The 23,931-nt window shown below is 44.4% G+C and overlaps 1 protein-coding gene across 1 annotated transcript in view; it reads left to right on the forward strand.

Annotated features, from left to right (window-relative positions):
- The first annotated feature begins 884 nt into the window (after positions 1 to 884).
- Positions 885 to 23,931, forward strand: part of LOC144732545 (cohesin subunit SA-2-like) — a 45,827-nt gene continuing 22,780 nt past the window's right edge. The window contains exons 1-9 of the mRNA XM_078613970.1: positions 885 to 1,037; positions 16,996 to 17,139; positions 17,878 to 18,004; positions 19,229 to 19,420; positions 20,900 to 20,996; positions 21,347 to 21,423; positions 22,317 to 22,521; positions 23,226 to 23,377; positions 23,797 to 23,870. Coding sequence (XP_078470096.1) covers positions 17,111 to 17,139; positions 17,878 to 18,004; positions 19,229 to 19,420; positions 20,900 to 20,996; positions 21,347 to 21,423; positions 22,317 to 22,521; positions 23,226 to 23,377; positions 23,797 to 23,870 — 953 coding nt within the window. The 5' untranslated portion in view covers positions 885 to 1,037; positions 16,996 to 17,110. The remainder of the gene's footprint in view (positions 1,038 to 16,995; positions 17,140 to 17,877; positions 18,005 to 19,228; positions 19,421 to 20,899; positions 20,997 to 21,346; positions 21,424 to 22,316; positions 22,522 to 23,225; positions 23,378 to 23,796; positions 23,871 to 23,931) is intronic.

The raw sequence follows: 23,931 nt of genomic DNA on the forward strand, positions 1-23,931 counted from the left end.
CCACTTATTTTTGCTTCAGGGACAACAGCGGCGGCAGTGGTCGTTCACGGGACCGGCCGTTTGGAAGCGGCGGTCATTAACATTTGAACCGTACGAGGGATAAAATATAAACAATAAACCTCGCTGCGTGTTTGTAACTTTCCTGGCAACTACAACGGCGTGTTAGCTTTAAGCGAAGGCGCTTTGTGTGCTGTGGTTTATTTTGTCCCCCTTCTAGCCGAACAATTTGATCGCCTCAGAGGGCGCACAAAAACAATTGGGCGGGAACAGAAAGCGGCCCCCTCGCGGTGACGTCAACACCCGCGCCATCGCGCTTGTGACGTCACGAGGGGTGGGGTGTGTGCGAGCGTTAGTCGACACCAACTGGAATCGTTTCCATCGATCCGACCGGTGAAAAGTCAATAAGTGCATCTAGCTGCTCGTTCAACAAATCGAACATTTTCGATTCGTGCACACCCATTGCAAGCCAACGCTTCACGGGAAACCCCGCCGGTCGATTGAAAAAAAAATCCACACTCCAGTCGCGATAACCCCAATCCCCCTATTTACTATAACTTGAGTCGATTCCACGATTGTCTCAGCACGATGAATCGAATTGCGACGCGGGCGTTTGAATTGTTACTCCGCCCAAACGGGAACGGCCGCGGGGGCGGGGTGACGGGCGGGGGGTTGAGGGGGCGGGGGGTTGAGGGGGCGGGGCTTAAGGGGGGCGTGGCCTCGCAAATGGTGACGACAGTGGGGGGGGGTTTACATTCTCTAGCGCGGATGCGCGCCGCGTCACGTGGGGCGCGTCGCCGCCTATGCACTCTGGGAATTGCAACGGGGGTCTCCGACGCTCGCACGGCGCTGCCCGGGCCGCTAGGGGGCGCGCGGTGTCGCCCGGGGTAACGGGCGGCTGTTTCCCGCCGACACTTAGACCGCCAGATGGCAGCTCAGGATAAAGCGTCCTCCTCTTGCGCTCTATTCGCCCCTTTTTTTCCTCGGTCGGCCCGCGAGTTGTTTTTTTTTGAAGGGAGAGTGAGCGAAAAGGCGCGCCGGTGAGTGAGAAGGCCCCTTCCCTTTTGCCGCGACGCTCTCGCCGCGCCGCGACGTTCGTTTATTGGTGACGCCCGGTCGCGTCCGTGTCGCCCAAGCCGCCGCGCTCGTTGGGGGTTCGGGGGCGGCCGTTAGGCCAGAGCCAGGCTCGCGCGGAGCCTAGGCCCCGGGCAAGATGGCGGCGGGGGGATTAATTTATTATTTATTTCGCCGCGTGTATGTATATGTGTGTATGTATGTGTACGTACGTGTGTACGTGTGTGTACACGTGCGTACATGTGGGTGCATACGTGTACATGTCGGTACGTAGGTGTATGTGTTGTGTGCGTTTGTTTATGTTGGCATTGGGGTACGTGAGTTTGTGTACATGTGTGTACATGAGGGCAGAGGTGTGTATTTGTGTACGCACGTGTTTAGTATATGCACACGCGAATTGAGATATTCGTACGTGTTACAAAGTTGATGTGTGCGTTTACTGTATACCCGCACTTGTTTACACTACTGTATAAAGACAGTTTATACAGTGCGTTCTACAATCTATTATAGACTCGAAATAGGCTGAACTGCATATACTGTATGTACAATGGCTTAAGGCAGACGGGATGTTAGCGGTGTGTGCATTGTTTTACTTGTTAACTTTCGTCGCGTTTACAATCTTTTATTCGTGGTCGTGTTATTAGTGTTGTGCGTGAGGCTGTCGCTTGTATGTTGCACGTAAAAGGGACACTTGGTGTGTAACTTGTAGTGTTTGTCACGATAACAAAAACGGAACCCGTTGTGTTGAGCGGGGGATGGGCAATTAAACCCACACCAAGTTCACTTCAAGCCCCGCGCCGGTTACGGCGTTCGCTAAATAAACACAAACGCGAAATCATCGATCGCTTGACAGTATATACAGCTACTGGCCCCAACTTAAACGAACATCGGGACAAATGTGACTTTAAAAAAATAGATGTAATTTCCCACCCCCCCTTCTCTCCTCCACTCCCCTCCCACGGAGTGCCGTGTGCGCGTACAAGCAACTGAGGTCATGTGTGAAACACGCCGCCCATCTTACCACTTGTACACTCGGCTCGATGATCTATGGCACAGAGCTCGAGAGGAACCTGGGAATGGTGCCCCCCCATCCCACCCCCAATCTCCGCACCCCCCCCACCACCACCGCCGCCGCGTTGCGAAGTCGTCGACCTTGTAGAGTCGAGATGATAATTTAACCACCGTCTCGATGTCTTTATCCCCCCCCTCTCTCCCCATCATCCACGTCTCTTTAAAATGCTCAAGAGCTGTGGCTGCTGTGGCGGCCACTTGAGCCGATCTTAAAATGGCGGTCATTTGCTCGGCAGACCTGGCGACTGCGGCGTGCGCGGTGGTTCCGCGTGGTGGGGGACGCACACAAATGTGTCTGTGTACTCCTCGTTGGTGTAACTATCACGGCGTTATGCCACGGGACCGGAGGGGGGTTTCTCTTTCTTCTGCTCGATGATAAAATGTCATCTTGGCGTGTGTTGACACGTACACAAAGACAAAGATTCTCACCCTCCCAGTGTAGCCTTGACAGACTGTTGGGGCAAGTGCTGTTAGCGCGCGCGCCTCTGTGAAGGGCGGCGCGGCACCACACGAGGGGGTGGCCTGCACCACGCACGGCCGCCTTTGTCTCCCCCAGTGGCGATGTTTGAGGGGTGGCCCAGGACCGGTGTGCTTGTACTCCTCATCGCGAGTGGTGGCCGTGGGGCTAGGACACAACTGGGTGGTGGGAGTTGCAGCGCTGACCGCTGCTTACACCGCCGCTCCCCGTCAGGCACACACACACCGCTCGACACATTGTTTGTGTCAAATATTTCGCGTACAAATAGGGAAGAAAAGTAACGGCAGTCGTTGTTACAAATGTGTTGCGAGGTAGGAGTTGGAAATTAAAAGGCTGTTGTTAAAGATAAAACGCATACGTGTATAAATGTAAACGTTACTTAAACACTAAATAAGTTAGAGTATTCGTATTTAAGAGCTGGGGTAGGGGTGGACGGAATAATGAAATTGGTAAAATGTCAACATTTGTCCGATTAGTTTTTAACGGATACAGACAACGCGCAAAACATTCACACGTTTAATTAAATACACCGAAATATTTGTAAAATAGAATTGCAAAGTCGCGTTTTCTATCATTCCCCTTAACGACATCGAATTGTGTTGACCATAGCACAATGTACAGTACCAATTACGTGTGCTACTAACTCTCGTATTAACCGATCCCTTGCGTACACGTGTGTATGATGCGGTGCGTGTGGTCTATTTAAACTGCTGGGGGTGGTGATGGTGGTGTGGGGGGAGCAGGAGGCTTCATTGATGGATGTGGAGATGCAAACGCAATACGTGTCCCGTTTTAATAGCTGTGGTGACCCACAGTTGCGTGGGGTTTTGTGACTTAATGTGTGCGCAGATTGGGCTGGGAGCGGGTGTTGAACTGGTTTTTGCAGTTGCGTTTTGCAAAAGCGACGGCCGCCTAACACGGGCAGATAGACGCAACAACAGCATTGGATTCGTAACCGTCCAACGCATCAATGGATGTATTTATAAATGCTTTTAGATTGGTGATGTACGTCTCCCACATTGGCACGTGTGGCTGTAGAAGTTTGTATTGGATTGGTCACCAAAGTGATTATAAAACTGATTCATAACTGAATGGACTGGGTATTATTTGGTATGAATTAGTGATGGTATTTATTTTGATGCTATTTTAACACCAAATTAACCAGTGCTGACCTTACGACGTGTCTGTCTGTTTTGTAACATCCGTGCATGCGTAAAACGACTCCACATACTTGCCCGTTCACGTGTTTCAAGCCCATATTTAGTTCACCCTTGTATTAAACGATGACCCCTAATGAACTTCAGTGCACTACACTGGACTTTTTGGCTGAAGCTAATGGTACAACGATTGGCTTGTGCGTCACGGCTTTGCGTTTTGTTCCCGAGTGTCCTAGAGTAAATTCTGACACCGTCCAACCATAATGCTAATAATGTTATAAGACTCGAGCCTTTAAGGTTTCAAATAAGACGATCACACAAATATCTTGCACTGCATACAGTTCGTCCTGTGTTAACACAGGCGAGGGTAGTTATTGAGTTAACGTTGGGGGGGGGGGGTAGGGTGATAGGTGGTCGTGGAAGAAAAGAAACTAGCGTCATCCTCAAATGCACAGAAGTCGTTGAGGCTTTGTACACAATATGATGCAGTTAAGCACTCAATGTTGGCCGAATGCAGCATGGCAACTGGGTACATCTGTTTGAGGTTCGGCGGAGCCAAACGAGATGATGCGAGTGTGCGTTTGACCACAGCAGTAGTTTATTATCAGCTGTGTCCCTTGCAGCTTTCTCGTCGTGGAAGTTAATGAAGGGGCCATTTTACCATTGTGTGTTTTTTATTCTTGGGGTTTGTGCTATCTCGTCAAAACTGATTTGATAATGGCAGTGCTTGACAGCAAGTGAGGGGTTTAAAGGCCCCAAATGCATAATCCTATACAGTTCTGCACCATCTGGCATATGATACGAACTCGGTATGTATTTAGACCTACTTATATGTAAGAATGTACTCGACATTGTCTACCATGCCAAATGCAGTTAAACCATACAACTGGGAATATAACGAATCTTAAATAAAAAAAAGAAATCTTACTGGAGAGTAAAATTAATGTAAAGCTGAAAATGGCATTGGTCAAAAATGAAATCGAGGTAGAGGTTGATTCCGTGCCACTCCATGTGATCGGATAATAGGTTGGATACTTGGCGTGACCAAACGTGGGTACAGGTGCGATATTCATCGTACTGTGTGCCCAAGGAAGGCATGCAAAAATCACAGCTGGTTCACTCAGTGCAGCAACAGATCATAGTGATGAATATTATATATTGTAGATGGCTGGTTGTGCAAGGTACAGTACATTACAGACATACATGCATTGGAAGACGACGCTTTGTGTGTAAATGCGTTTGCCACAAAATCCGTTGACTCGCTTTTCATAAATGGTAGCCTTTAGTGTAAAAAAAAAAGCATCTATGACACTATCTTTATTATATCTCAGTATTATATAATAGAGAATCTTATAATTGGAGGAATGTTTATGCAGATATCTAGCAAATGAATGTCCCAGAATTTGAAGCCTTTCTCAAGTAAAGGTACAGAAGTCACGCTTGAATGATCATCGTGGACCAATTTTCTCATGTGCCTGCGTGAATACACGCAACAACACGGCAACATGACCATGAAATGAAATCGAGAAGGGTCCTTAAGCTCTTGGGCGCAATATTTCTTTCCCCTTGCTTGTTTGCTCTGAACTGTTTTTTTTTGCCCCTTAAAGCATGCACCTACAATTTCCTTGGTCGATTTGGGGCCTTCGAACTCATTCTTGACACTGGGCGAACGCTGTCTAGAAAATGTGTAAAAAAATGAAATACCCATAGATGTTGTGCCTCTGTAATTTGAATAGTTTTTTTTACTCCCCTATTTACATTGAGTTGGTTTAAAAGCCAAAGTGTAGGATTGATTGTGAGTCATCACCAATTTCTTTAAAATAAAGATATTGCTGCCTTTGGTAATTTTATCTTGATTGACGTTTCAAGGTGACATTGTTTAATGAGCTAAGTTTTTTTGTTGCCTTTTTGGATTGTATCATGAACCAATGCGCACACGTTTGTGATTTCTACGACATACACTGGATGTGATTTAAGTGAACATGTTAGTTGCAGAGAGTGCTATGGAATAGCATTACTTGAGGCATTTCTGAGACAATGCCTGCAAAAGTGGTTTTAATTGCCACTGCTTGACTGCATAATGAGGTGACAAGGCTTGTGTTATTATTCGATTCTGGCTGGCGTGCTTAGTACTTGTGTCCGTTTCTTTGAATAGTGCAAATCTCTAAAGCCGTAAACTCGCCCAACTAATGCGAATGCAATTACAGGGCATACACAGTTTAAACGCACTGTACTGCTTAGATGCACTTTTGATACTATGTTTGGTAACACTTTGTTTTGGTATATTGTCCAAGCCTAAAATAGCTAGAAAATCTAAAAGAAAGCATTTTCCTCCACCCTGTGTTGTTGCCTTATTCCTAGGTAGTATTTCACACATTATTATTTTGAGATGCAGCTGAAGTATCCAACACAATCCGGTCTTATGCTTGAGGGTTTGTGACCGTTTTCCATAACCAAGGCCACGCTGTGAAAGATTGCGTCTTCGATGGAGTTGCGGCATAAAAATAAATTAATAAATACGCCTTCAGGGTAGATTCACACTTTTGAACTGTGCTTTGTTGCCAATGATGTTCTGAATTTGGTTTCATTGGTTCCACATGTTTCGGGGTGACGAATCTTGGCATATTAAAGGTATTTGGTGAGTCAGAGATGCACTTTTAAGTGGTTGTTTGCCATTTATTTTTAGCCAAAAAAAATCAAAGACCTTGGCAACCCTAAGGTGTAATTGGAGTGTGTGTGCAGCATTAACAATTCTCGTTGGATATTTTGCTGCATTATTGAACGTAGTCCTGCTTGCTCAGGTCTGCTGCTTCCTGACTGGAAAGTGCTTAACAGCTGGTGTTATATTTTTTGCGTGATTAAAAAATATATCTGCAGAAATTTAAACAATGCTCATCTAGGTCATATTTGTTTTCGTCCAGGTTGCGTTGAGATGTGTCCGCTGATTATTATGAAGCATGAGCTAGGGCCAAGCACAGTACTGACCTATCTTGAAGAAGAAGAAAAGCACTTAATTGTTGCAAACGTGACTATGCGTATGCTGTGATTGCCTCCTTGAGTATCTTGTCCCCCTTGCCCTGAGGACTGCCCCTCGTTAATCCAACTCTAGCCTGATGATGCATCGTGCTGCATATGGTATACCATGGATTGCACTTTTTAAAACTCTTCCAGAAGGACCCTTCCAAACATTAGTAACAATATATGTTGATCATTGCGAGTGTCTTTGAGGAATGTACAGTACAGTATCTACCGTATACGTTCAGCTGAGACGCAAAAATAACTGGTATTGCCCTGCAGCAGCTTGGCAAACATTATCTCCAATTAGACCCCCAAGCCAAGCCTTGTGTGTCCTCCGAAATGTCATGGTAAATGTTTTTTGGCAGATGACAGCATTATAGTACCTCAAGTATTTAATTGTCGTATTTCTATAGTACTGGCATACACCAATTAAATAACTGTGAGTCCTGGTCATATGCAGTCAAGCACAACCTGACATTTTGGAAACTGCTTTGTGCATTATTTCCTGATATCTGCTTTCCAATTTACACATTCCTCTATTTGTGAGTGTTGGTGCGTGATTTTTTTTCACTTTGTAATACGAAAAACATATCACCGAGGCTGGGGTGGTGGCTACTGAGAGAGCGGAAAGCACTCAAGACGAAGTTTGGCATTACAGAGACGTATACTTTTATTTTTAAATGAAAAAAACGCAAAGCTTTCGAGTGGATGGCAGTTTAATGTAGCTAAATGCAGTGCACCTTACAAAGTAGATAGTTTTGCCAAAGGGAGGGATTTGGAGCAAGGAAAAATAGAGACTGGCAGTCGTTGTGGCTGAGCATTTGCAAATGTGCAAGGTTAAAGGGCTAAAGTGGCTCATCATCTGAGCTTGCTGGTTTGTTGAATCTTGGGATTTACAGTGCCTTTCAGGAAATGCTTGTCATTTTTCCATTGTATATGAGAATGCCACGTAAAAACATTTGATTCAAACGAAAATTATGTAGAAATTCGAAAGAAAAAAACCTTAGTGGAATTAAAAGCTTGCTTGCATTGGTCCTGGTTTACAGACGGATGTCAAAAGAAGCCTCCACGTGTCATTCACAGTGCTGTGTAACATAACATGCCGATTTGGCATTGCCCCTTTTTTCAGAACAAGTCTTCATCATGTGAGATATTCATAAATGGCTATTGTCCAAATTGTTAGCCTAGAATATTTTATCTTTTCTCTGGCCCTGTCAATAATAGGTCGTGCACTTTTTGATTTGAGGCTGAAAAGAAGTGATATAGTTGGCATTAGTTTTAAAAGGCATTGCACATCAACAATGCCACCTACACAGTCAGTATTGATTTTCCTAAGTATAGTTGTCTGGCATTGGGATCTATATCATAGCAGCTGAGAACCCGTTTCCACATTAAATTCAACTAGTTGATTCTAACCGATCTCAAATTCTAAATACCTATATCTTGTGTTCCAAGGAACCAATTCGAAAAGCTTTCTAGAATCTGAAATTTCACACCAGAATAACGCCTGCAGACAGTTTTCGCATTTTAGAACGGGGTTAGGTGCGAGTTGTTCCAAAACTGTGGATCAGTGGTGGGTCTGCAACGAACATGGGGAAGTAGCCCTCTCAAGAGTTGCAATCACAATTTTTTTACAAAACGCCACATTCTTTTTTACACTGCATTGTGGTCGGCGAAGATGTTTTTGTTTTGTAAGAGTTGACGATGGTCTAGAAAGGTTGGGACGGGGGAACCGCTTTGGTAGGTGCTCGGTGTGTAGGGAGTGCTCTCTACTGTGCTCGTTTAATCATGGTCCCTCATCCCGAGTGGATTTTGAATGTTTGAAAATTTAACAAAAACGATTAACTTAAAATTAGTTTTTTTTTTGAACCGAAGTGCCGTCTTTAAACATTAAAGACGAATGTGTGCAGTATTTGGGATGTGTTTCAGCATGGGCTGTTTTGCTATTTCAAGTGAAGTCTTGTTCATTGCAAATTCTGTTATAATTAGTGAAAATTCTATTGAAAACACTTGACCACAATAATTGAATTACATTTTTTTGCCGCATTTCAGGTATTGTTGGCCTTTTGAGGAGATATTTCTATTTGACTTAAATCATTTGGTAGCATTAACAGTGACCTAATATGCCTTACTTGGTTGTTCCAGAAATCGTGTCCATACAGTACATTGTATTGTTTTCACTATTTTTACGTGCGTGAGTTGATTTGAAAAACTATCTCCCTCTTGGCACAGCACAGTTAATGATGCTTAGTGGAATTTCATCAGGTTGCGCCAAATTGAAAGTGCAACTAGATCCATTTGTCTCCTGCCAGCTCCACTGACCATTTAGACTCGTCATAACTTTCGTCAAAACCATCCGTATACAGATATCACACTGGCATGGTGAGGTCTCCCCCACCTCCTTCCCTCTTGTGACGTAATTTTTAACACAATGCCATTCCCTACAGGCCATCTGTGCTTTGAAATAGTTTTTTTCTTTTCCTACCCTTCATACTCCCCTACTTAATTCCAGTCTCTTTAAATGTGAAATACATGGCTTGTTCTGGATGGTACAATTACATTTTCGAGATGTCTTCATGATGGACGAGGAAAGCTGTTTGTGTAGTATTCCTAACGGGCATGGATGAGCATATTGACAGTGCAAAAACATCGTTTTTTAGAACATAAAAGGTAAAGTGTTTTATCTGAATACGCTAATACATATGTGCGACTGAGAAATCATTTAACAAAGGAGGATATTTTCTGCTGAAATTGGAATATTATGGAAGTGCATAGTACCCTTTGCTAACATTTTCATCCCTTTTGTTGGAACAATGGGCATACATTGGAACATACATAGATTGGAAACGGCATTACAGATCTTCAAGTACATTCTTCTTTTTTTGTTGTTGTCAGAAACATGTGTTCGTTGAGTGGAGATTGCTGGCAGTGCTGCAGGTTTTCAAATGGCCACAGAGATGACCTCGGCCTGGCCAGCACTGCCTGTGGTGTGCCTCCCCATTCAACGCTGATGCCATTGTATGCCGGCTGCTTGGGGCCACGCGTCTTGTCTTTGTCCCCTGAGACACGTGCGGCTGTGGCCTGCTTGTGCGGCTCTGACACCGGGATTGACTGGCCACACATGGCCTGCTGACTGCCTGGCCATAACCCAGCATGCGCACGCAAGGGAGACCATCATCTGCTCATTTGGTCACTAAATTCTGGGTGCACGTCAACGAAAGTGCTCCGTTTCGTGCGATGTGAGCGAGTAAGGTTGAGTGGTATTTTTCATTATACATTCTATTTCTGCAAACGCATTATTTAGCATTTCTTATGAAAGAGTTTTTATTTGAAATTATTTTCATACGCTCCTCGTGAATTGACTGCCCTCCCCACTTGGGTTTTGAGTTGAAAGCTTTTGAATTAACAAACCACGAGAGTAGTTTCCCCCCCCACCCCTCCTATCAGCTATGTTCAATCAATGGCTGGATGATGGCCTCCCCAAGCCACCTCCACTTCTCACGATTCTGCAGTGCAATCCCAATTCACCCAGCACCCGCCACCAAACTGATGTGACTTCTCGCTCTCCTCCGTGTAGATCCTCTGAGACACGTTCCATTCCTTGGCTGTTAATCGTGATCATTGTCCATCATTTCTTCTTGTAACATGTCCTGCCCAAGCCCACTGTTTTCTATTTTGAATGTAGCCATGCTTCTTTGTGCAATTAACAAATTCTTTTCTATATATATATTTCGGTTTAACACGTAGGCTTTCATGACCAATATCCATAAGAGTTTTTTGGGTTAGATCGTGTAAATATATAAATTACTGGTGAAACGTCGTAGTCAGATTTGTAAATGTTGTGGCTTGGCTCTCCAACGCAACGGTGTGCTGTACTAGTGACGAATTGCCACGTTCTATTTACGGACAACCCTTACTAGTTGGCTGTGTCGGGTGGTGGCGGGTTTTAACGACACATTTATATATTTATGCGATCTAACTCAAAAAAACCTCCTATATCATTCAAGACAATATTTCTGAGCCGTATATTACAGCAGGTAGTATGCAGTGATTTATAACTTTTTAAAATCATGGAGTTACATATCAAAAAATCCTAGAATCTGCTGTTTCTTGTCACCTATGTTTTGTATTTCCCCGGTGTGCCACGGGGAGGTCCTCCCTTATCACTTGACATTTTTAGTTTCATTGTTTACAAAAATGGAACAGCCATGCTAGATAATATGAATAAAGAGCCAACATACTTATTAAAAGGGGGAGTTGGACAAGGAGACACGATTTCACAAAAGTTCTTAGTGATGGATATTTTCCGAAAATTGGATTGGAGAATCATACGCATAAATATTCGTGGATATAGCACGGTATGTATATATTTATATATTTACGCGATCTAACACAAAAACTCCTCTATTATGCATTGTATTTATGTATGTCGACAACCGTGATAATCGGAGGTTCAGGGCAAGGGCAACAATGAACCATCTCGGATTTACTGACGACATCGGCACAATATCCGAAGGGAATGAGGCTCAGGAAATATTGGATAACATAAAAAAGACGGCTGCAATGATGCGCTCAAGTCAACTAAACAGCTGGAGATCTGTCGGAGGGAAACAACTGGAAGTCACGGCAGAGTATGGGTACCGAGGGCAGTTGTTGAAAACAGAGAATGTTTAAAACGATTATCGTTTTCAATAAGAGCGGGTCAGATTGTTTCAGAAAGCTGCACCTGGTAAGGAACTTAACACACCTTTTACTTTATCGACATTATTTTGCCTGCCTTACGTTCCCTGCATTGCCAATGATCTATATATAGTATGTCACTCGTAATTGTTGGGAAGCAAGTGCCCCGCAGATAATGCTGCTTTGGCATTGTTTTGAGAGGACCGCTGAATGGGCCTGTTCGAAAAACCCCCCGCGACTGGTCGCAGGATGTATTCATGTTGGCAGCACATAGCCCACGCAGCCTGTTGCCCACAACAATTCCCACACGTAGTACAGGTCGTCAATAAATATGAAGTGGGTTGTATATTGCTTAATGGCAGCCCATTTTTATCATCTGAAAGAGTTTGGGTCACGTGATAGTTGTCTCGATGTCAAAGGTGGACCATTAAAGTTCCTTGTTTTAGACTTTATATGGCCTCCAAGATAAATCTTACCAGCTGTTGATGTCAACGGCCGAAATCCTTAAGCTGCAGGTACATTACTTTAGACTGTAAAAAAACAGAAATTAACATAGCATTGTAGTATATTCTGAGAAGGGATCAAACGCTTGGAACCATTCAATTATAGAACAAAAGTCATTCTTCAGTGTATGCGTTCGTATGCCAAAATGGATCACATTTTATACGGTTAAATCAAAATCGTGCAGATTTTGAACGATAGCATGGCTCCGCTGTTGTTTGCAATGCCATGTAGTTATGAACTATCATTTTAGTGTCCCCAGATTGCAGAGACCTCCTTTTTTATGGTTCCCTGGCAACAAGCACGTTTTGCCAGTGATTACCACTTTACAACGTGGCAAAGGTGGTGCTCAAGAGGCACGCACGCATCTCCCTGTGTCTGCTGCAGGGCCTTAAAACTCCCAGTTGGCGTGTTCCTTTGATTACAAACAACGAATTAAACGCGCATCATTTGTTCTTTTATTGCCACGTGTGCAAGCTTTGTGGACACGTGTGTCAGGTGTGGCAAAAACAGTGAATTGAATTCATAATCGGTGCTGCAATGCAGTTAATACGCAATATATTGGCCCTCTGTGCCTTGGCACTTAAGCAACCCGTTCTGGGTTGATTTAAACGCGAGTTCAAGTGCCGTTATACCGTTTGCTCGGCTTATACATTGCAGAAGCTGACTAAAGCTGCTATTGGAAAAGCATTTGTGTTTTTATTTTTCGGAGAGAATGCGTAATCGAATTGATTAAATGTTGTATTTATTTTCTTTATTTTGGAGTGGGGTTTAATTGGTCGTGTATGTGCTGCCCCATAGTTTGTCTCACTGCCAGTTATTTTTTGTTTAAATTCTGCCTGTGAGGCAGATAACTCATATTTTGTTGCATTGCTTGATTACTGGAGTGATTGTGAGATTTGCATTCATCTCCTTTCGACTGCCGAGCACACCAGGGAATCCTAGTTGCATGCTGGCATGTCGCCGAATCACAATTCAACGGAATGCTTGGTGGCATGTGTTGTATCCTTAATGCTACCTTTATAGTGCATATTTATGGCTTGTTACCCAAATTAAATGCCACTTTTTGTTAGTCGTGCGTGTGCACGCGCATATGCGGTACGTTTGTTTTCTTGGCGCATGCAGTGGCTCAGAGGACTGCAGCGTAATAAGAATTGGCTAGATAGGTCGTTGGGAAGCCATGCACCTGCGGCGTGTAAAAATGCAGCGCGGGTCATCACAAATACAGCACGCAGCTGAGCGGGCTGATTAGAAGCAGGCAGCAGGCTTGGCTTAGCTGGGTAATAGTTCTATCATTCAGACAGACGAACTTGCGCTTGCACGCACGCACGCTCACAACCCTGCCCAACCCTCCCCTCCATCTCTCCCCCCCAGCTCCCGTTCCAGCCAAACCCCTTGCCACCACCCCCACCAATGCTCTCGCTTCCCTACCTCCTCCCCCCCCTACTCACCCACCTCTTCCATTTTTTTTAGCAGCCCTGCTAAAGGATGTGGGAAGCCCTGTAGATATGGGATCTTGAGCGCCCACGCACATGCCCCGACTACGCTCTGTTTAAGGCTGAGTGGGACTGAAGGTGATGGCCTCATTGGCCGTTGTTGCGACCCCAAATCTCGTGCTTGTTTAGCCTCTGTGCTGTCTTGCTCAGGCATTGATGTACACGTTGTGGTACCACTTGTATATATTAACAAGGACTTGTCAATCTGCTGAGAATGCTGATCTGAGTTTAAATGTTTTTGGTTAACAAGAAGTGTCAATTGTAACCAGACCAGTACATTAGGAATATTATTTTACTAGGTGGAAGTCTAACACAAGTCTAACGCAAGGAATCCTTTGGATAAATAAAAGTAAAAGAGCTTGGTACAGAATTTATGTTTGAATACATATTTGGTGTTCTTATTGTGAGAGTTGACAAGTGCCGTCATTTAATGGGTCTCTGAAAATAGGTAAATATTAATACGATATGAAATGGAATTGTAAGAATTTGAAGGACATTCCAAGTATTCGCGCATTATAACATAAAACAGCACACAATATAAATGTTTAATTTAAGGTATGTTGGATAGTATTAGATTACGTCTCAGATGTCTCGTTAATTAAAGAACACCTAAAATTACATCTATTTTGTTTTTCAGTGGTTGCATGGTTATAATAAAAAAAAAGTCGGTGATTTCCTGCTCAAATGACCAATGAGGTGTGGTGCCCATACACTGTGAACATCCCTGAGCCGATGGTGGTAATTCCTCGTTCATATGGCAGGGCCGAGTCTATTCGTGTGACGTCGCGACAATGTGCCCCTTATTGTATTGACCCCGGATGGACGATGGGCAGAGTCGAGCCCCAGCCAGAATATGATGAGCTCATCGTGTTTTAGAAAATAACCCCCCCAGCCCCTAAAAACTTACACGGGCTTTGGAGTTTGGATCCACCAACCAAGCCGCAGAGGTTCACTTTGATTGTTATTCATCCCGCTGGCAATTCCAGGGTGGGGCTGTTTGGAAGCGGGCTGCTGCTGGTGGTGGTGGAGGTTGATTCGGATTGGGGGGTGTGGTGGCTGGGTTGTGTGGGCGGCGGGAGGGGGAGGAGGAGGAGGGGGAGGAGGGGGGAGAGGGGGTAGCGAAGCGAGGGGGAGGGGGAGAGGCGGGGCCACGAATCGTCATGGTGGATTCTCGTTTTGAATTCGGCAGTGTGCGTCCAATCCCAGGCGGGTGCCGCTGGCTGGCCGTGGTGCGGTGTTGCGGCGCGTGTGGGGGATGGGCAGTGGAGCTGCTCCTGCTGCCGCTGCTGCTCTGCCACAGCCGTTTAAAGGGGCACTGTATATATATGTGTGGGGCCCTTTTCTCGTCTCTACCCAGACGACGTTGTCTCTTGAGTGGCCGTAGAGGAGCGCGCTTGATTAAGAAAGTGTCGGAATAAAACTAAAAAATACGTTACCTTGTGGAGCCCATCTCTCCTCATTGCTGATGGTTAGGGAGTCTTTGTTTAACATACATTTCGTGAAAGTGGCGTTGTAAAGAAACAGGGTTCGCTCATAAATGTAATCCCTTTTTTAAGAATGCCTTCAATTTTGGTCAACATAATTGTTTTCTTTGAGACATTTAAAGCACGGTGTAATTGAATTTACCTGGGCTTTCATATATATAATATTGTGTGAACACTACATTTGAACTGGTTTTCCATTAAAATAAAATCTAACGGTTAACAAATCTATCACCCCCCTTCTAACTAAACTATATTTGATTTTCATCCAAATATAATTTTAATGCGTGGACTGAGTTTAGTTTGCATTCCCCTGATGTTGTAGACCTAAGTGCAAATGTGTCCGTATTAAGTACTGACAACATTTAAATGTAATTTTTCACCGCAGAACAAAAGAGCTTGCATTCACACCTCGAGTGCAAATTTCCTGTGGAATAGTTTTTCGAAACGATAATTAAATACCATTACAGAACACTTGTGTTGTGTGGGCCTGCGGGTAGTGTGTGTGTGCTCGCATCTACTCGGGCAGACACTAAAGATGTGAACGTGTGCGTGGTTTGTTTCAAGAGGCCGGTTGTGTGTGCAGTTTGCCTGGCTTGATGTAGCCATCTAGTGGCTTGTGCGTGCGCTTGCCTCAGCTAGTTCGGGTATGGCCACTGTGCGCCCTACTCTTCCCGCACACCCTCACTCCCCCTTCAGGGCTCCTCTGTTAGTCACCGCTCATTCCGCTGTTGTTGTGACACTTGAGCCAAGTGTTCAGTCACGGACAAATGTGACTCTTGGTGTGCCATGAAACCAGACTTGGGAGGGCCTGGTGATCAGTCGGGTGCAAGGATGACAATTTGCCAAAATATCCAGCTACTTTACGTGTTTGTGTAAAATTAACTTGTAAGGTCGTGCCCATGGCGACAGTTTTAGTCGGTGACAGAAGTACAACTTGACTATGAAGAAAGCCAAGTGAGTTTAAATCTGTAAACAATGCTGAGCCATGGCAACTTAGAATTTAACATGCACTTTTGAATGTTGTGTCATTGACTGCGCAACAACATTAATCATTACAATATACACCAAGGAGAGCAATGTATTATACATATTCGTTTGTTAATTAGGTCCCCTGATAATGCTTGTACAAGTTTTTATGAGAGCAACGTGAAATATTTGCCCTTGTGTTGGTAAAAGTACACCCTGATTCGTTCGCAGAAAATGCACACATTAATTAATGATTGAGTCTCACGTGAGCCCGATAACGTTCGAGTGCCCAAATTTGTGCAAAAAACGCGCCGTGTTTTAGGTCAACTTGCGGGCAGCCGTGCTGAGTTTTGGCCTTGGGGTTTTTTGTTGAGCAAGCGCAATGGGGGAAATATTTTGTAGGTGAGAGCGACCCGGCTGGTGACGCCTGGAACTGCAGCCGTGCTTGTGCACGGGCTGCCGATTTCTCCATCGCCTTACACCACTGCTGCCTGCTGCTGTGGTTCAGTATAGGCACCGGCCCCCATTAGTTTGTTGTCGGGGGAGATCTTGAATGGTTGGTTTGAAAGGGGATGTTTTGAAACAGCTCTCTGCTGTTTCCGTAGGTTTAAAGTCTGCACATCTGTAGAAAATACATTCTAGAGGATTTGCTGTGAGTTTTTTTTGTGAAAATAACTTAACGCTAGGTTAAGTTATTTTCAATTATTTGCCTCTGACAGGTGGAACAAAAACATCCATGCAAGCCAATGGAAATTATGAATATTTTTTTACTTAACGTGCATATTCTGTGCTTAAAATTAGAAAGTTAAATGGTTGTCCACTCTTGATTCCAATGTTCACCTCCCAAAAGTGGTAACTATTTTATTGACCCTAGGGGGATGAGTTGACCTCCTATAGCGACTTAAACTTGCCAACTCCATTGTGAATCATGAACTGTAAACATATCGAAGCTCTGATCTTATCCCAGAAAATGTAATTTGATGAATGGGAACCCCACTTTTATGATTTCGGGTGATAAGACGAAAATTTTGACGGTGCCACCTTTTGCATTTTGTGTTTTGTTGCGGTTTTAGGGGCTTTTCAGCATAACGGTTGGGGCAGCCCACCCCAAGCTAGCAGGTTCTGGACTGAACTCTCCCCCGCTGTCCATCACTCTCTCATCGAGGGGCCGAGGAGGATGCTGTAAGGATGATTGCATCAGAAGCCAGCGTTCAGCAGTGAGTAAAGCACGTGCTCGGGCTACCCGGCAAACTTAGTCCACGAAAGTGCCTTGTGGTTATGGAGAGGCAACCCCACGTACCAGACTTAGTTAAATATTTACAATGTAAATGTATACACACGCACGTTTGTAAACGTTGACTCAGTCACGTTGAGTACTGATTTCTAATAATAGCATGTAGTAATTGACTGGTTTTCTGTTTAGTTAATATTAATGCCAACACTTTGAGCCCGCAATAGGTTTCTATGTGTTGCGTTGATTTAATGCTGTTGGGCTGCTCGAAATGGCACTTGCTCGCTTGACATGAACTTAAGAGTTAAACTGTGCCGTTGCATTCGCTATTACGGTGATATTTACGTGAACACAATTGCAACAGCTATTACCCGATGACCACACTTGCGAGCATTTATAAGGCAGATTCATGTTCATTGTTCTCTCACGGCTCTTTGTGACGTACACCGCTAAGAGCAGTAGCAACCGCGCGCGTGCAAGGTTCAAATCATTAAGCGAGACCCGCGCCGGTACCTAGACCCCCACTCATGACTGGACCCACGCTCGTGCCGAGACCCGCACTCATAACTGGACCCACGCTTGTGACTGGACTCGCGCTCGTGACTGGACCCACGTTTGTGACCGAACCCACGCTTGTGCCGAGACCCACGCCCGTGCCTGGACCCGCGCTCGTGCCTGGACCCACGCCCGTGCCGCACGTCACGGCTGCGTCGTCTCCCAACAGAGAGAGCGAGCCGTCGGTGCAGTCGGATGGGGAGCTGGAGGAGGAGGAGCCGCAGGACTCCCAGCCAGAATGGGCGGGCGCGGGGCGTGGTCGCAAGCGGGCAGGGCGGGGAGCCCGTGGCGGCACTGTGAGTGGCCCCTTTCACTCTTCCCTCTCACCCCACCACCTCCCGCGCTCTTCATCCGTCTGTCCCTCTCCCTCATTAGCTGGCACTCTCACCCCTACCGATACCCCCCCCCCCCTCCAATTTAACTGTTCCTACCCCTAACGCTTCAGCTGCTGGTTTCTAAAGCTCAGAGGCAACGCTACAAATTAAGTCACACTGTCACGTAACCCATTAATTAATATTCTTTGGTTATTTCGGTAAAGTCACGTAGATAGAAAAATAATTATAAAAAATAAAGTGAATGAAAATAAAATAAAACACTAATGTAGACTGTAGCCTGGTTCTTAATCGGAGTGAATGCAGCTGGCTCATACGAAATTGATTTCTCTAAGACGATGGTACTTTGCAAGCCTACTGGCTATTAACAAAGATTCATTCATGAAGCCATCCATATATACAGACACAGACACACTTTCAACCGAGAGGATGGTTATAAGCTCAGCAATCATTGGAAAGATGTCATTAACCACTTTGGGTCATGACTTGATTTGTGTGTTCTTGTCACCCTCCACCGTCAGCAGTGTGGGTGTGTGGAGCGAGGTGCAATGCTTTGATTTGTGTAGACCTACTGCCGGTGTCGGGGTTTTTTTCTCCTACATTAACATTAGCTGCCCCGCCCATCTCTAAACCTTTATAAACAGTTTGCCTTTAGAGGCTAACCCCCCTTTTCCTGATGACTACCTCTTGTGTTGCGATCAAAACGTCGTGGATTTAGTTTTTTTGTTCTTATTTTTATTTTATTTTTTATAACTGAAAGAACCTGAATAAGTCTACATTATAGACTGCCAGTACACTCACTCAGGTTAAGAACCAGGCTGCAGTCTACATTATAGAGAGCCAGTGCACACACCAAGGTTAAGAACTAGCCTATAGTCTACATTAGTGTTTTTAAAATTATTATTTAAATTGTATTACTTTTTATTCACTTTATTTTTTATTACCGTGAGTTAAATTACATGACTGAAACCAAGCCTACTCTATTAGTAACTGCATTAAGTACATGCAACCCACACTGCTGTTGCAGGAATCATACAGGTTAATGATGCTAGCGCATAGAGTCTGCTTGCTTGTGTGCCTTTGTGTGTATATCCATTGAGTGATGTGCCTTCACAACTTAAATGTATATTACATTAAACGCGATCATCAGCATTTATTTTGACGGGGTGGTGCTTTGGCGGAATACAGGCACCGAAACGCGCGCGTGGTCGGGGAGGCGGCCGTGGCCGAGGGGGGGTTGGGGGGGGCCCCATCGGACGGGGTGGTTCCACGATGGGCCCCCAGGGCCGGGCCAACGGCGTCCACCAGCAGCCACAGAACGGCGAGGTGGAGGCCGTCACGCTCTTCGAGGTCGTCAAGCTGGGCAAGAGCGCCATGCAGGTAATTGCCCGTGATCGCCACCCCACACAACATTCTACTAGAATGTTTACATTTCTTTGTCGACTGACGACCTGCAGAGTTTTTGCCAAGTGTAGAGTTAATTGAGTCATTTTCTTAGCTAAGTCGACGAAAGCAGGCGAACTTTTAGTCCGTTAGCTCAGAGTTATTAAATGTTGGTGTAGTGGGTAGGAGCAATTTATTGTTCCTTTCGTTCACTTGATCCCCCCCCCCCTTTCCATTCCCTTAAAATATTGTTAGATTAGCCGCCAAATCTGTGAACGAGCAGCTAGCACGTGACCATCCATCCGTCTGTCTCTCCAGCCAGCAACTTTTTTTTATTGAAGTGAAAGTACCCATCGTTGAACGACGGTCCTCTGCCACCCCCAATATCCCCACCTCCACACCCCATGGGTATTCCCCACCACCCCCTCCCCGCACGTGCCACCCCCAAGGCCCCCCCTCCACCCGGATATTCTCGCAGTCGCCCCCCACCCGCGCCCCCCCCCCCCCATCTGGCCATTCAGAACGCACGTTAAGCAGCGTGTAGCCAGCCAGCTAGGCAGCCAGCCAGCAACATTTTTTGTAATATACAGTAGTATGATATAGGCAATTACCATACTTGGTCTTTCTCAGCAGTCTCTAATAACGTCACTCAATCATCTTAATCTGTCTGATTTATTTTTCTCGTCATAAATACACTTTATTGACATTTCTCAAAAATAATTTCACAGCGATATGAAAGCAGCTTGTAAACCTGCAGGCCACCGCTGAAAGTGTGGTAGCGAAGGCGTCTGTAGTGGAACTCCTCTTGTTTTATTGGTGGTTATGAGGGATATTGCCCCTGAACTTGGAGGATGATGATCTGGTACGATTACACAAGGTTGAACACTCATCATAGACAATTAATTATTTGGTAATGGATGATTGCTCATCTTAGGAATGTTGTTACACAAAGCAGCCTTGGCTCATAAAGTAAGAGTGGAATGAGTCAACCGCAATTACACCATTTGCACTCTTAAAGCAACAATGGAGTTGACTCTGCTGCTATATATACTGTGAAGAATTGTAAGTTAATGAGGGGTCGGTCTGGTGTGTTAGGAATGTAAAAATGGTCCAACATTAATGCAGAATGCCCATAGAAGTCAATAAAAATGTGAATTTAGTTTGTTGGTTATTGAATGATGACTTCATAAAATCTTCGAACTGTATGCCATAGATGTTTGATGATGTCAAGTATCGGCGGCGTTGTGTGAGATGTTGGAATTGGCACAAGCTGAGAGTGTTTACAGTCTCAGAAATTGACAAATTTGTCTCGGTTGCGCAACGGTGTCCCAGGTCTCGCCCATGTAATATAAATAAACATAATCAGTTTATTGATTGATTGCCTTAGGGAAGCATGACATTACATTAAACACTGCCCATATAATGCCCTTAACCCTTGTTGTCTGTGCCTTTGCTTGAAAATGCATCTGTATTCAGTCTGTGGTGGATGACTGGATCGAGTCGTACAAGCAGGATCGGGACAGTGCCCTGCTTGACCTAATCAACTTCTTTATCCAGTGCTCCGGCTGCAAAGGTCGGTAACATTCACGAATCTTTTTAGTCGTCCATAGCTGAAAATATTAGTTTATGCCGGGTAATTTTGGGCTGGGCCCGTAAAAGTGTTTTGTTTGTTGGATTTTGGGCTTGGTTTAATCACATATGCCACAGTTTATCAGGTCTAAGTTAAACATAACATTTGGTAGTGGACACTTTTCTGTCATCATATGACCCTATGAACCCAGCCAAGTCCAGGCTCTACTGTTCTATAGGTACACTGTCAAAATGAGATGTAATTAATAGGTATGGACACGTTTTGTATCAATAAAAAAACTGCATCTTTTGTCATGTTTGCTGCGTTGTGTGACACTGAATTTTATTCTTTAGGTGTTGTTACTGCGGAAATGTTCAGGAATATGCAAAATGCTGAAATTATTCGGAAGATGACAGAAGAGTTTGACGAGGTATGATTTAAAGTCATGTTTTTGGGTGGTGGTGGTGTGACAAAGTACCGAAGTTAAAATTGTAATATTGTGAGTTTAAGGATCCAAATTTGCATGACTTGGAATTCCAAAGCACCTTACAAATAATCAGGGCAAAACAAACAAAATGACAATGAATGAGGGATGTCACCGGGGGATAAACGACATCCCGTGCATTCACACGAGCTAGCAATTGGCACTGGAAACCCGAGCATCAGCCCGGAGTCCCGGAAAAGTCCAACAAGATAACAGGGCAGAGGGGGGCCCTCAGTCGACAGTGCTGGCACCCCACTTTATCACCACCACCCACCTCCACCAATCACCAACCCATGCCCCACGATGTAACAGCAGTACCAGCACTTCCCCGAGAACAGCGGCAGGGTCCCGGTGGTGCCCCTGTGCCGTGATGTAATATTGGGGTAGCAATTATTTACATGAGAATAGATTTTTCCCCTTTTATCTGGCAACAAAACAGGTGTTAGGTTGTTAAAACACCAAACTGAAACCTTTTACAAGGAATTATGTCTGCATTAACCACAATACTGTGGTCAATATGCAAACAAAAAACATACTCTGATAATATATGTATTGTCTTATTTACATATTGAGTGAATAAAATGAGTACCAAGTTGTGGTTTTCCTTGGGAAAGATTGGTCTCTTTTAGTATGTATAATTTATATAATTTGCTAAATACCACAAGCAGAAAAAAGCACCGCCCAATGCTCGTTTGAGTATGGGTATGCCCACTCTTGAATGATTTTTTTTCTCAAAATAATGTAATGAATCTGCCACTCATGGATGCGGAGGAACGTGAATGTTTATTCAATTACGTGACCTTGAGCCATGAATACGATGCGGCTTGCCTGATGAACAGGACAGTGGAGACTATCCACTCACCATGACGGGGCCGCAGTGGAAGAAGTTCAAGTCAAACTTCTGCGAGTTCATCGGTGTGCTCGTTCGGCAATGCCAGTACAGCGTCATCTACGATGAGTACATGATGGATACGGTCATCTCGTTGCTCGCCGGCCTCTCGGACTCGCAGGTTCGGGCGTTCCGGCACACGAGCACGCTGGCCGGTAGGTGGGCTTTGCTGTGCTTGTGCGAGGTGGTGGGCTTGGATAATAATAAATAATAACCTCCATTTTATTAAGAGTGATTCCTCAATTCCTTAACCCGTATTGTCTAAAGGATCGTTCAGCGTTATTGATGCTTATCACAAGTGGACTAAACCATACCGCTTATGGGTTGAAAATGAAGCAATATGCTTGAATTTTAAAGTTTTTGATGAAACACTCTTATGAATTCACCATTTGAAGTACTCTTTCTGAGGGGGAGTGCGCTGGGAATTACTGCATTGTGTACAACTCATTTGAGTTTTAATGTTGGGTGGCTCCTGACTGGCATTGCCTTAAGTGCATCTTATGTAACTGGTGTAGTCATTGATACATTTTGGCTAAAGTTTAATTTCAAGATTGTTATGTTAATAATCAATCTTAATTGTCCTCATTTTCTAACTTATTGATCGGAATTATAACATGTATATTAATAATTAAATTCATAAGCATCCTAATTGTATTAACTATTTGTGTTTTAAATTATAAATCATCAAAGCAATTAACTCTTCTATTGTGGACAATAACTGAATGTGAAAATAAATCACTCTGGCACTTGGAGATGGTAATGATGTGGAGACCGTTGTCACCACTGCTAATGATGGTTATGTTATTGTGGTGCGGTGGTACTGAGAGCATTACGCTGTGCTGACGCTGGCAATTTACAGCCATGAAGCTGATGACGGCATTGGTGAACGTGGCGCTGAATCTGAGCATCAACCTGGACAACACGCAGCGGCAGTACGAGGCAGAACGGAACAAGAACATTGGAAAGCGTGCCAGCGAGAAGCTGGAGCTGCTCATGCAGAAGAGGAAAGAGGTAGGGTGTTGCTTGGTGTTTTTATCGACAACAATAGTTTTATTATGCTCCATCAATTTCCATGTTCTTTACTGTCGTAGTTTATTGTTAATTGCATGTCTTAACCATCTGTTACATTCGTGGGTGTTTTTCCAGTTTGTTCCACACATTCCTGAAAGTGCTGAAATTGTTCGTTCATATTTATTTTTACTAAATATGTCATGTATGTATGAACTTCTTTTGCACCATACGTAGCCACCCATGCTAATCGGAGGTGCATGGAAGGATAACAAACTAAACACAAAAAAATCAGTTCTATAGAAATTCGTTTTCAATCTAGATGATTTAAAAGTGCATAGCTCTTTCATCATGAATTCAATCAAAAAAGCATAAACGTGTCTTTTACATCCAGCACCTGGGTTTTTTCTTTTCTTCCACAGTTACAAGAGAACCAGGACGAGATCGAGAACATGATGAATGCAATCTTCAAGGGCGTGTTTGTACACAGATACAGGTATTTTTAGCTGTGGTAATGAAATGGCGGAAAGTTGTGTTACAAAAAAACACTGGGCAAT

The sequence above is a fragment of the Lampetra planeri genome, chromosome 43 (assembly GCF_965212315.1).
Source record: "Lampetra planeri chromosome 43, kcLamPlan1.2.h2, whole genome shotgun sequence".
Lineage (NCBI taxonomy): Eukaryota > Metazoa > Chordata > Hyperoartia > Petromyzontiformes > Petromyzontidae > Lampetra > Lampetra planeri.